At 35.4% G+C, this 14,618-nt stretch overlaps 1 protein-coding gene across 1 annotated transcript in view; it reads right to left on the bottom strand.

The window, feature by feature from the left end:
* Positions 1–14,618, bottom strand: part of ABCB5 (ATP binding cassette subfamily B member 5) — a gene marked incomplete at both ends in the record, with an annotated part of 141,448 nt that overhangs the window by 75,689 nt on the left and 51,141 nt on the right. The window contains one exon of the mRNA XM_081283287.1: positions 12,196–12,366. Coding sequence (XP_081139413.1) covers positions 12,196–12,366 — 171 coding nt within the window. The remainder of the gene's footprint in view (positions 1–12,195; positions 12,367–14,618) is intronic.

A 14,618-nucleotide genomic window follows, 5' to 3' on the forward strand; every position in this document is an offset into this window, starting at 1 on the left:
ACTGGAACTCAGAAAATGAAAAAGTTTGTTCAAAGCCTCAGCCAGTCACTGGAAGGATTGGCACTAGAATGTTGAGAGTTTAGTTATTCTCTGTAAAGATCTCTCTGTTGGAGCAGGTATACTTAATGAAGTAGTGAGTACTTTTAAAAATAAATCTTCTGTTCCAAATCTATAAGAGAGGAAAACTTCTCAAAATATTAGTTATTAAAACTGAATGATAGCTGGGCACAGTGGTGCACACCTGTAATCCCAGCTGCTAGGGAGGCTGAGTCAGAAAGATTGTGAGTTCAAAGCCAGCCCCAGCAACATCGAGGTGCTTAGCAATTCAGTGAGACCCTGATACAAATAAAATACTAAATAGGGCTGGGGATGTGGCTCAGTGGTTGAGTGCTCCTGAGTTTAATCCTCAGTACCAAAACCAAAACAACAACAACAAAAACAATAAAAAATTGAATGATAGTGGAAAACTTATGATATAATGCTATATGGAAAAATATAAGAAAAAATTATGCATCTTGTTTTAATTATGTTTAAAACTGTACCCATGTAAAGAATATACCTATACAGAAATATATCAAAATATTAATGGTGCCTATATGTAATTATTGTATCTATGGATTATCTTTTTCTTAATTTCCCCAATTATTTAATATGCATGTATTGCACTTTTGCTTAAAGGCAAGAAATCTAAAAAAAGTTGAAAAAGCATGTTTTATTTTTAATAGGTTTTCTTCCTATGGGTAACGTGTGCATGTGAGCAATAAATAGATGTTATTATGAAAAACTGAAAGTAGTTACATCATTATAATTAAAGATTTATACTATTATTTTGTAGCATTTTATTATTTTAAGAAAGGCATATTCTGATATGTTTGATTTATATTAAGAGGATCATCTTAAAGTATCATTCAAAATAAGACACTCTTGAGTGGGACAATCCAGGCAGACTGGAACTTTCTCAGGAAAACTGGGAGATGGAGTCATGTAATTACAATTAAAAAACATTTAAATATGTGTTTCTGGAGCAAAAAAATTAAAGAGCAATTATGTATACCAACTGTGGTATATCCACACAATGGAGCACTATTCACCAATAAAAAAAGAAATTATTGATGGATTCTACAACACAAATGAGTCTTAAAAACATTAGGCTGAGTGAAAAAAACCAGGCAGAATAGAATACATACTGTATGACTATATTTCTATAAAGTTCTAGAGAATCCAAACTAATCTTTTGTGAGGGTAAGCAAATCAGTGGTTGCCAAATGTCAGAAGAGGGTGGGGGAGGGTCCAGATGGAGTGGTTACACAAACATCTAAAAAACATGGTTGACAATCTTGATCATGCTGATGGTTTCACAGGTGTACATATATGTCCCTTTTTCAGTTGTATGTTTTAATATGTAGTTAAGTGTAGGTTAATTAAACAATAACAACAAAAAATGCTGTTAAGAAAAAAAAGTCAAGCAAAATAATATATTGTATACAGCACACTGGTTGGTCATTTTTTTTATGTTCAGCAGAAATTCTGAATGGTGCTGAGACATTTTAATGAATGCCCCTCAGACAAAATAATCAAGTGGATTAGGGCAACTCTGATGTAGCATTATCTGTAGGAGGATTTCTTTTTCTTAACTTCATGAAGGTCTGACAATAAACACATTAAAATATTATTAATTAGCACTTACTTATTAGCATATTCAAATTTCTTTAGCAATTTTATGCAACATACATCTTCAGCAGAGAATTATAGTGACCATCAAAAATTTACTGTATCCTTTATTTTTTATATTGCCAAACATAGAGAAATTTTATTAAATGAATTAGTAGATGAGGGTATTTGGGGAAACTGTTTTTATTATTTGCCTTTTGTTTTTTTTCCCTGTCTCTCATTTAATTTTATCTGGTAATTCTAAGCCTGCTAATGTAGAAGCATCTTTATAAATGATAGAAAAAAATGGTAAAAATGAAACTAGTTTTTTTAAAATAAAAGTTTTATTTTAGAATAGTTTTATATTTGCAGAAAAGTTGCAAAGATACTATAGATAGCTTCCACGTACTCTGCAAATATATCATCCCCTGTGCTAATAAATAATGCATTTGCCACAAATATTGAAGCAGTATGGGTACATCATTACTATCTAAACCCCATGCTTATGTGAAGTCCTCTACTATCTTTTATCCAGTATGCTTCTTCGGTTCTAGGATCCTCAAAGAATGTCATGTTCCACTGAGTCATCATGTCTTCTAAGCCTCCTCTTGGCTGTGGCAATTTCTCAGATCTCCCTACTTTTTGAGGAACATAATAGTTTCAAGGAATACTAGTCACATGTTTTGTAGAACATGTCAATTTAGTTTGTCTGATGTACTTACGTTTTAGATATAAGACATATTGCCTATACTAAGCTCATTTTTCTTCTTGAACTTCAAGTATGAATTCTATTCTGGGTCTTGGGGACTCTGGGACTTGCCTATAACCCTTTAAAAGGGAATGTAAGAATACTATTGTTGAGCAGGTATGCATTAGAAAGGTGACCACAATAGTCTGAAAACAGGTGTCCTGGCTGCTGGCCTAAGCCTCTCCCATTTGGTCAGTTACATTCCCTTGGGGTAACAAATATTCTTTTTTACAAGCTAACAGATCTCAGACTTTATTGATGAACCTATATAAGGTTACACACACACACACCAAAAAAAAAAAAAAAAAAAAGAAAAAAAACCAAAACTCATTGATTTTACAATACTATCAAATATTTCTAAAATCAAATGAATGTGTATGGAATTTAGCTTAAAAATATAAAAGGGAACATACAACACAACATACTCTAAGGATGCTGACAGACTGTTTTAAGATCAAGTAGTTAAGAGGCTGCATCTAGAAAAGGTCTGAAAATTGAATACACACATTGCTTCACAGAATCAGAATCACAAGGTTTCAGGATGGAGGTGTATGGTATAATACAGCTTCCTTCCTTGTAGAGGGTCCATGTTACAAGTATTTTAATACACATCTCTTCTCATTTTGTCTTTACCTTTTAGCATTCCATAGGAAGCAGGTTTATCTATTGTGCAAAAGTGAACGATTGTATGTGACACCTGAAAACGGAGGATGGGGGAAACCATTTAAGTTCTGATTTGATACCATTAGAGCTCCAGCAGGCTGCGATCATCTGCTCTTGCCCATGTGTATCATTTTGACTCTGCCAGGCTCCTGGTCTAAACTATAAATGGTTGGCTAAAGTTGGTGTTTTATTATGACTTAATTTATTATAATATCTGTATATATCATCTGTATATATCAAGCAAATCACAGAAATAGCTAACAATTTTAAAGAGACAAAATGACACATCAAAGGCTTATAAAGTGGACCTACAAGTATTGTAGTATAAAATGCACTAGAAAAACACATCTCTCCTCTATCATCAATGTTACCTAAAACTGAAATATTAGTCATAGTGAAGACGAAAAAGAATTCAACAGTAATTTCAGACTTAAAACATAAGAAAGATTATGGCAGTCAAGGCCACCAGAAAAACTGATCAAGAAAATCTGAGCTGATACTTTGTTTTTTAGCCAGAACTACAGAAAAGACAGGTGAGGTAATGTGAGTTGTTCTTCCGTTTTTCTACATGCTTCAAAGAAGGTGTGGTAGATTTTCAATGTCTTTGTTGCTACTACAATTTTGAAAGAGATTTCTAGTGTCTCCTCTTCTATTTCACTGATTATACAAAGCCAGAAGCCAAACAATTAGGTATTTGGCCAAACAAAGGTCAACAGGAGGATAGGCTTCTACCTCACACTCTGCCAACTTTGTTCAGATGACTTCAAAATTCCACACCCAGCCATAAATCACCAGGTAATTGGCTTGGACTTTGGAATAGAAGGTGCTTTAAAACATCCCTCACAGAATTGCTGGAACAGATAAAGGATCTGAGGATAATAGTTGGTGAGAACCAGTGGTGGTCACAAACTTTGACTAAAGGTGGGTAATAGGAAAAGAAAGAATAATACAAAACCTCCTGCCTTTCAGAAGGCCTGCTTTTACTTGACTCCTGGGTGAATTAGCAGCCCTACCATACTCTGGTAAAGCCCATAAACAGAGAGTTCTGATGTCCTGGTGGCAAGTATGGTGTGGAAAATCTGTGAGAACACAAGTTCCTCTCACAGGCTCCTGGGAGGTTGCCTCAGTTGCACTGGGGCCCATCTGTGATACGGTCCTGTAGTCTTAACATTTTTCTTTTTATGCTTCAAAATCTTTTTGACAAGCAGATTATGCTAAGTGAAGCTAGCCAATCCTTAAAAAACAAATGCCAAATGACTTCTTTGATATAAGGGGAGTAACTAAGAACAGGGTAGGGACGAAGAGCATGAGAAGAAGATTAACATTAAACAGGGATGAGAGGTGGGAGGGAAAGGGAGTTGAGAAGGGAAATCGCATGGAAATGGAAGGTGATCCTCAGGGTTATACAAAATTACATATAAGAGGAAAGGAGGGGTAAGAGAATAATACAAGTGGAAGAAATGATTTACAGTAGAGGGGGTAGAGAGAGAAAAGGGGAGGGGAGGGGAGGGGAGGGGAAGGGGGATAGTAGAGAACAGGATAAACAGCAGAATACATCAGACACTAGAATGGCAATATGTAAATCAATGGAAGTGTAACTGATGTGATTCAGCAATCTGTATACGGGGTAAAAATGGGAGTTCATAACCCACTTGAATCAAACTGTGAAATATGATATATTAAGAACTATGTAATGTTTTGAACGACCAACAATTAAAAAAAATAAATAAAAAACAAACAAACAAACAAACAAAAAAAACAATCTTTTTGACAAGTGAAAGTTAATGTGAGAACTTGATTTTTTTTTTTTTTTTAAAGCAGCCACACAATTGGGTTATAGCTTTGTTTGAACTGCCAGTCGAGTTGGGAGAAGCCCTGCCTGCTTGTCTTCCTCATTTCCCTACCTTCTCTCCTCTTTGAGAGGCCTTGGAAACCACCCTAGTGTCCTGGTGCTCAGAGAATAAAGTCTAAAACATCCCACTACTCTTACATTTTCCTCTCCTTTAGTTAAAAGGAAAACCCAGGCTTTTTGATTTCTTAACTACCTCCCTGGGATGTTGAAAGCCAACTGGGTTAGAATTCTGGGTCAACACTGGTTCCCGGGCTTAACAATGTGTGATTGCTGTCAAGCCATATCACCTGTCTGAGAATGCTTTCTCCTTTGTCAAAAGAAAGACAAAGAGCAAAGTATTGGCACTTAGAAGCCATATTTAATAAGTGACTCACCTCCTTCTTGACCCCTTCCTTTCTACTTGAAGGAATCTACTTCTGTGAATATCTGTGTGCTCAGCTTAAGGCCTCTTAGCTAAAAAATGTTAAGAATCATTGTTCTTATCTAATTAGGAACATGGAATAATATTCGATAGTGAAATGCTTTCTTTTTATAGCCTAGAATCTCTTCATTCTTACTTCTAAATAAGTTAACAAACACGTTAACAACTGGAGATAATATAAGACTACTTATTGACTTTTAGTACTTTATTAAAAATGCCTAATTTAAGTATTTGTTGAAAATTTAAAGCAGCAACAACAACAAAAATTATGAAGTAAATGGCAGGCCAGAAGAGAAAATGCTATAATAATAAATTGTCTTTCTTGCAAAAGGAAAGGATGCTATACATGTAGCCCAGAAGGCTAAACAATACAGATATCTCATTTGGTAACAATTAGTAAATCAATATATCATATAGGTATTTTCTTTATTTGTTGGGGAGGGCGGGGTTTAGGAATAAGTTAAATACACAGAAGTTACTAAGATACTTATCATCCATACAATGGAAAAACATTCTTTTTTAAAATACTTAAAAGCCTTTCTGAAAGACTTTTAAGACAGGTAGCAGAATACAACAGTTACTAATAGGGCATTATGTAAAAATGTGGATGTGTAACCGATGTGATTCTGCAATCTGTATTTGGGGTAAAATTGGGAGTTCATAACCAACTTGAATCTAATGTATGAAATATGGTATGTCAAGAGCTTTGTAATGTTTAGAACAACCAATAAAAAAAAAAGACTTTGAAATGTTTTTCGAAGTAGGAGTGATTTAAATTCATTTATGAAAGAGAAATACACTAGTTACATATACAATAGGACCAAAATAAACAACTTTCAGGGACAAAGTAAGGCTATTATAAACTCATAAAGGAGCTTCAGTTTGCATTATGGTTTGAAGCATGGGTTTCTCTTTCCTGGGTCTTTCTGAACTTCAGAGGTCAAATTCCTCTGTTTCACTATTCTTTGATTTTTTAGTTTTTTTAAATATTTATTTATTTTTTTTTAGTTTTAGGTGGACACAGTATCTTTATTTTTTATTTTTATGTGGTGCTGAGGATCAAACCCAGTGCCTCATGCAAGCTAGGTGAGCACTCTACCGCTGAGCCACAACCCCAGTCCCTATTTTTAAGTTTTTAAAAATTATTCTTTTATACTCAGGTCTAGATTACTATTCTTTTGGGGGTAAAATATACATTTCATAAAATTTATAACTTTGTTTTAAAAGTTCAATTTCATGCACAAGTATGTTCATTATTGTGCAACCATCACTACTATCCCATAATTGAATCATCATTCCATAATTGAAACTGTTACTGTACCCTTTAAACAGTAACTCCCAATGTTTCTTTCTCTTCCACCCCTGGTAACCATTGGTCTACTTCTGTCTCTGTTAATCTAACTATTTTAGGTCTTCATATGAGTGACATCATGCAATGTTTGTCCTTTTTTCTCTGGTGTATTTTGCTTAATGTAATGTCTTCAGTGGGCACAATTGTTGTAGCATGTATCAGTTTTCATTCCTTTTGAAGACTGGTGCTATTCTAGTGTATGTCTCTACCATGTTTTGTTTATCATCTGTTGACAGACATTAGGGTTGTTCTTATCTTTTAGCTGTGAATGATGCTACTGTGAAAATAATTTCTTTGAGATCCTGCTTTCAATTACTTGTGGCATATGCCCAGATGTGGAATTGCTGTATCATATGGTAATTCTGTTTTTTATAGGAAGCCTAATATGGATTCCGTCTTGACTCTGACGTCTAGCAGATGTGTAAACTTGAGGCAAGGTAGTATGGTGGTTACATGAATGAGGTAGAAGCCCACTGTCTAGGGTCTGGCTTTGGCTTCAGTACTGCCCAGCTGTGAATTAACCTCTTGCTTCCTCAGAGTGTGCTCTGTTAAATAGGAGAATAAATATCTCCAGAGTTCTTATGCACTCTATTATCTTTGTTATGTCTAAAATAATGACCCATGAATGGCTTCAGGGTTTCTCTGAATCTCTCATTATTACAAATAAATCTTGTACATGTGTATGTATACATTTTTGCTAAAGAATTACACTATTTTATTTTTTCCTTTTTAAATACAACTCTTTATGGAACTTGATTTATCAAAGCAGAGAACTACTACCCTAAAAGAAGCAAGTGCCCTAATGTTTAACACCAAGCCTTACAAATGTGAGCTTGATTAAGCAGGCTTCCAAAATGTCCCATGAGGTTTTTAGCGTGAGGTATTTTGTGTGTTACCTTTGCTCTTCTGGCTAAGTTCCAGTCAAGAAAACCCCCTTGCAGAAATCCCCTTTCTGTTTCCAATTATTGAAGTGTTGCTACTAATGACTAAAAATAAATTTTAAAAACTTCCAATTCCATATATAAATACAGAGTAAGATATTTAGCTGATGCAGAGCAGACACACCTGTGTGTGTGTGTGTGTGTGTGTGTGTGTGTGTGTGTGTTGTATGGGTAAAAATGACTCTGGCTTCACTTTGACTTTTGTTAACTACTTCTTGGAGCTTAATTTAATAAAATAGGCCACAGTCTAATGCAATTCCCCTATTTTTCAGTTCTCTAAGTAGTACCCATATAATGTAAGAGGACTTGGAGGAAGACCAATAGGTTGTATCATAGATGCACATGTACAGAGATGTGTACATGTGCCCATGAGGATGTGCAGAGATGTCCCTGAGGATGGCAACAAAGCAACTTTGTCTATTCAAATAATAAAACTGGTGAAATCCTTTCCCTCATAATTAGCAAACAGTCTTTTTTAGAGGTTCTGCACTGATTTGAAAGCTGAACATTCCTTAATAAAAACATTCCTTAGATTTATATACTGCATTTAATATTTCAAAGGGTTTCCCTAGGCTTTTTTATCACAAGAGCAATGTGACTTCCCCAGGGAACTGCAAATGCTCACTGCTATGCCATCAACCCAGGAGTCGGGTAAGGGATGGCTTGGAAACCTGAGTACTGGCATGTCAGGTCCAAACTAATCACAGAGCAGTAGCTCTTTCCCTGTGGCATAAATCCTTATCTACAAATCCTAGATCTTTCTTTGAATAAGATTAACCATGTAAAACTAGTTTTCATTAATCCTAAATCAAGAAGTCCAGAAAAGAGCACTTCAGGTCTCAAAATTATCCCGTATCACATTCATCCAAAATCCATTCAACTAGTATTTCTTAGCTGTCTATTAAGTGCCTGGTCTTGCTCCACTGCTGGGGGTGGGGGTGCTGAAGTTAATCAGGCAAAGCCTTTGCCACCAAAGAGTTTACATTCCAGAGGGAGATAGTAACCAAATAACAGAGTGTGTCAGCCAATGAAAACATGGCGTGTCTAAGGAGCAGCCTAAGTGAGGGAGGGTGAAGGAAAGTAGAGTTCCAGAAGGACACAACTCCACAGAGCATTGTAGTGTAATATAAGGAATTTGGCTTTTACTTAGAGTGAATTGAGGAGCCACTGGAGCATTCCAATAGAAGTGTGACATCATCAAATTTACAAGGTAACAGCAATACAAGGCTGCTGTGCAGGGACCAGACTAAAGAGAGGCTAAAGCCAGGAGTTAGCTACTGTAATAATCTGATCAAGGACAAGAGCGATAGTTCCTTCAAGCTCACCTTAGTGTTAAGAAATTACTAATTTTATTTTCATAGCCATTGATGAGTTTCACTGGTTCTAGAACTTCAGATAAATGAAAGGAACTGGGGTAATGAGGGGACTGGGATGGGAGGCTATGTGAGGCTGTGGAGGAAGGTGCTGTAGCCTTCACTTGGGAGAAGGGAAGCATTTCACTGTATTTGCTTTCTTGTTTGGTGGCTTGGATGGCATTTAGAGCTGCAAAATTCTGCTACCTGTTGTGAGCTAGGCTGAATCAGTAGCAGGGTCTGGGGGCTCTTAGATAAGCAGAAATGAGATCTGCTAGATGCCTTGTCCTTTCTAGGCAGAGACTTCTCCAAGGACAAGACTCCACAACCTCCACAGCAGCAGGTGGAGAGGATGCTGGTGGCACTAGAGCTTTGATCTCTGTGCCTGCACTTGAACTCTCCCCTCAGCCATAAGCCATTTTCCACTAAATTGGAGTATATAATCAATTCAATTCCAAATGTTGCCTTTTATCCCATTGCTTATCCTTGCTCTTTGCCTCACAAAAGGCCAGAAATTCCCTACATAAAACAGTTCTACACCCATCGCTACAGCACTGATTTAATATCCCCCTTGAAGAACTGAAAAACAATACATAATTAAAAAATAATTATTTAAAATTTATATTTAAATATATGTAAATTAATATTTACATAATTATTTAAAAATAATTTTTAAAAAATGAATCAAAATCTTCCATAATTCTCCCACACCAACATGTTCCACATAAAGAAGTTTTGGTCAAAAACATGCTGAATATATGATGGTGGTCCCATAAAGTTATAATGGAGCTGAAAAATTCTCGTGTTGCAGCCACTGTAATGTCACAGTGCAAAGTGTTACTCATGTGTTCTTTTGTGATGCTGGTGTTAACATGTCTACTAGACTGCCAGTTGTACCAAAGCAAAGCTCACACAGGTATGTACAACATACAATATGTGATAATGAGTGATTGATTATTACTGGTTCATAAGTTAACCTAACTCTATTTTTTTAAATCATTATTTGAAAGGCTACTTTTCTACTTATAGAAAAAAAGTTAACTATTAAATGGTCAGGTAGTTTCTTCAAGAGATATTCTGGAAGAAGCACTATTGTCATGGGAGATGGCAGTTCCATTTGTTGCTGCCCCTGAAGACCTCCAGGGCGAGTGCACAGGTGTAAGACAGTGACATTGGGAATATTGACCACACAGAGGCCTCGGTCAACATGTGTGTTTGTGTCTTAGTTCTGAACAAAAAGTTTAAAAAGTAAAAAAAATTTAAAATGAAAAAGAGCTTATACAATAAGAATATGAAGAGAAAATATTTTTGTACAGCTGTGCCCTGTGTTTGTATTTTTAAGCTGACTGTTATTACCAGAGTAGAAAGTTAAAAAAATTCAAGTTTATAAAGTGGAAGCTACAGTAAACTCGTGTTAATTTATTGTTTAAGAAAGGTTTTAAATATAAATGTAGTGAAGCCTAGGTGCATAGTGTTCATAACGTCTCCAGCAGTGTGCGTAGTGTCCTGGGCCTTCTTATTCACTCCTTCTCACTCTCAGATTCACCCAGAGCAAAGTCACCCACTGCAACCTTCATTCATGGTAAGTGCCCTATACAGGTGTACCACTTAAAATTTTTTTATATCATAGCTTTTACTGTACTTTTCTATGTTTAGATATACATTATGTTACAATGGCCACAATTTTCAGCACAGTTATGTTGTACATGTTCTTAGCCAAGAGGCAACATACTATATCATATAGCCCAGGTGGGTAGCAGGTTATACCAACTATACTCTCTATGATGCTCCCACAGGATGAAATCACCTAATGTCACATTTCTTAGAACATACCCCCATTGTTAAGCAATTCTTGACTGTTTATATATATGTTGCCATCATGTTTGTTCACAAGTACATACATCTATTTTATGTAATTGGAATCACAGTTTACAAATGGTTTGCATCCTTCTTTCTCTTAGGACAGAGATTTTACTTCAGCCACTAAAAAAAGAATATTTATTAATTTATCATGTTGTCAAGCAACCATTTATTTTAAAAGTCTGAACTTGTTTTCATTGCCTGAAGTGACTAACAGATGAAAAGACAATAGGCACAACATTTAATCTCAAAACTGCTAGAGCATCTATTTCTTTTTAAAATATCTTATGTAAATTAAGAGACAGGTATGTTAAGTGTAATTATTCTTTAGTACATTCAAGCCCTAATTATCCAAACATCACTGGTATTAAAAACAATTTATCAAATAGAGACCCCTGTCCTAGTTATTAAGTATAAATAAATGAATAAAGCTTCAGCCTGGCCCTTATTGCTTTTCTACCAAGATGTCCTCAACTGGCAAAGTGTCTGCAATAAACATGGATTTCCATACCATATAAGCAACATGTGGACTGTCATCATGGTAGGAAAAGGAGGGCAAAACCCTCTAACCTCACTGGTGAGTAAATAATAGTAACTAATAGATTTTTTAATAAGCAGTAGGCATTCTGGTTGCCATTTCTTAACCCATAAAGTCAGTATTGAAAGAGAAGCCTGTTATATTCTTAGAGAAAAACACTTAATACATTTCCAAGCAAGTGTAAAATAGAATGTGCCATTAGCCTTCTGAGGGATCTGAAGACCATGATTTAAAGGAGCATTTGGCCACGCAGAGATTTTTCCCGCCCTCCAGCTGCAGTGTAATTTGGTGCAGGACCACCGCTGCACTGAGGCTATCAGTCTGTGCATCTGTGGTGAGCCAGAGGTCAGTGTGCGGTGTGAGGGCTGGGATTGCTGGAGGAGAGTGGGTCAAGGTCAGTGCTTTTCACTCCATGTGAAATTGTACTAATCATGTTAATCTAGGGCTGTTCTAAAGAAGAAAAGTGGTCAAAGCAGAGAATCGCACTGGTGTGTATGGACTGTTGTGATTGATGGTGGTGTGGGGATGTCTATGGGGAATTACAAAGTACATACTCATTGGAATGGAGGGATTAATGGGATGATGGCATATCAGCGTGTATGTGTGTGTGTGTGTGTGTGTGTGTGTAAGTATACATCCATGTGTGTATATATACTTAGCAACACCTGTAGCATTTACTTCTCCCTCCAAATCATACCTTGCATCCAAATCTTAAGAAGAGCTCTGAATTTAGTAATCCACCACAGATGTGCACTTTCTTGTACTTAAGATCAACAGTGAACCAGGAATATGAAATAAGCAATGCTTCTGTTCACTTACTTTCTCCAGTGCAGCTTGAACAATCGACTCACTTTCTGTATCCAGGGCAGATGTAGCCTCATCTAAGATCAGAATTTTAGGGTTTCGAACTAAAGCTCGAGCAATTGCGATTCTCTGTTTCTGTCCTCCACTCATCTGGGCTCCTTTTTCTCCTACCAATGTGTTAAATTTCTATGAAATAGACATACCAAAAAAAAAAAAAAAAAAGCACAGAAGTAGAAGGCAGAATAACTTTAGAATAGGAAATGACAGACACAGTTGTGTTTTAATACCAGATTAAGCACTACTTTAGGCTGGCTGATTTCAACCTTTGATTTTTTTTCCTTGTAAAAACAAACAACAATAAAAAAGGTGGAGTCTGGTGAAAAGAGGATAAGAAATACTCAGGACTAAAACAGAACACACGACAAACATGGGCTTTAGAAAAATTAATAATTGGAACTAATTTTCAAATTTCTTTTACACTTTCTTAGAATGCTTTAAAATCTTTAAAAGAATCATTGTAATGCACATATGTAAGTATCATTTGAAATGCTTATGAGCAACTTGATGTTATTTTCAATTTCCTTTCTGGATATTATGAAAAAGAGTATAAAAAAAAGATTATTGCAAAAGCCAACTTTTCCCTAAAACTTTTCTCAGTCTTGGGAGACTTTTTCTGTCTTTTAAAATATTTTATTCTTGGTAATTGCATCTTGAACAAAGAAGATACTGTTACATATTTATGGTTAGATAAGCCTGTAGAACCAATAAAGCAGTGTTGATAATCTTCTGTTGTTGACATCCCTGATGCAAATTTTATTTTTTCAAGGATACAAAGTTAAGGATTCTTTCTAAACCTTTAATTTCTAGAGGCTTCATATGTTTTTTTTAAATATAAACTTTATCATAGAAAAGTTTATACACAATAAAATGCACTTACTTTAAGGATAACAGGTCTATGAATTTTGACAAATGAGTACACCCATATTATTACCACCTCAATAAAGAGATAAAACACAGCTGTTATCTGGAAAGTTTTCTCATGCTCCATTTCTCTCCAGTCTGAGACCTGCCTCCAGGAGTATTGGTTGGAGTTTTGTTTTGTTTTGTTTTGTTTTGTAGTACTGGGGATTGAATCCAGAGCCTTGTGCATAATGAGGCAAGCACTCTACCAACTGAGCTATATCCCCCAGCCCTGACCTGATTGGATTTTTATCACTATAAATCAATTTTACTGATTCTAGAACTTCCTATTAGTGGACTCATACAGTATATACTCTGTGGGAGCTGGCTTCCTGTTTCTAGAAAAATGTTTTGGAGATTCATCTATGATCTGTCAAAAGTTTGCTTCCATTTACTGAGTAGTGTTCCACTCAATGTGAATCTACCTTGTATTGCTGGATTTAGTAAAACCAAATGAAAACATGCAAAATAATCTCACAGAGCTCAGTTAAATCTGAACTTCAGAAAAACAACTAATTTTATTTTCAACCTAAGTGTGTCCTATATATGGTACATATTTATACTAAAAAAAAAGTTGTTTTTCTGAAGTTCAGACTTCACTTAGAATACTTGTATTTCATTTGGAAACAGTTTGTTTAGACATTCAGCTGCTTGTTTCCAATTTTCGACTATTACAAATAAAGTTACTATGAATATTCATATAAAAGATATTTTTGTGGTTATGCTTTCATTTCTTTTGGAAAAATACTTATAAGGGGGTAAGAGGTAATTATTGGCATAATGCAATTTTTTATTTAAAAATCCAAAGAAAATTATTAATACCCATTGAGTGTGGTTTGTAAAATAGGTCCATTAAAAGGAAATTTTTCCTATGTGGTTTTCTGGAACAATGAAATTTTATACATATTTTAATTTCAAATATCATTCTTTTATATTTCACAGGGTGCTCCACACAGCAAAAGGTAAAACTGATAAACTAAAACTTTAGGTAATGTAAATAAAAGATTTATAACTCTGACAATTATAAATATCCACTGGGATCAGATATGTTCTATTAGCAAAAATTTTAAATTTGTTATATATATATTTATAAGCATGATTTCACATTTCTTATTCCACATTAGCTTCCTGAGCTTTTGAAAGTGACCAGTCTCCCTTCTGCACTGAGAACCAACCTGAACCTGGCGTGTGCGACAGTCCCTGTCTCAGCCACAAGATGGCCTCACAAATCAACATTTTCACAGATACATGTTTTTCTCAGTTTGAGCTGATGATTTTTGTTTCATTCTTCTCTGGTATAATTTAACACATTTTCGTCTCTTTTTTCCTTCCATTTTCAGTGAGAACCAATAAGAACTAAATATGACTCTCCTCAAACTGGTCATCCTGTGATTCATTTCTTCCTTGTGACACACCAGGCATTTTCTCTACAGATATTTCATTACCATACTCCCACTATTCTTTGGAAGTTATGGTTT

The sequence above is a fragment of the Spermophilus citellus genome (assembly GCF_964194105.1).
Source record: "Spermophilus citellus genome assembly, chromosome: 3".
In the NCBI taxonomy this organism is placed as follows: domain Eukaryota; kingdom Metazoa; phylum Chordata; class Mammalia; order Rodentia; family Sciuridae; genus Spermophilus; species Spermophilus citellus.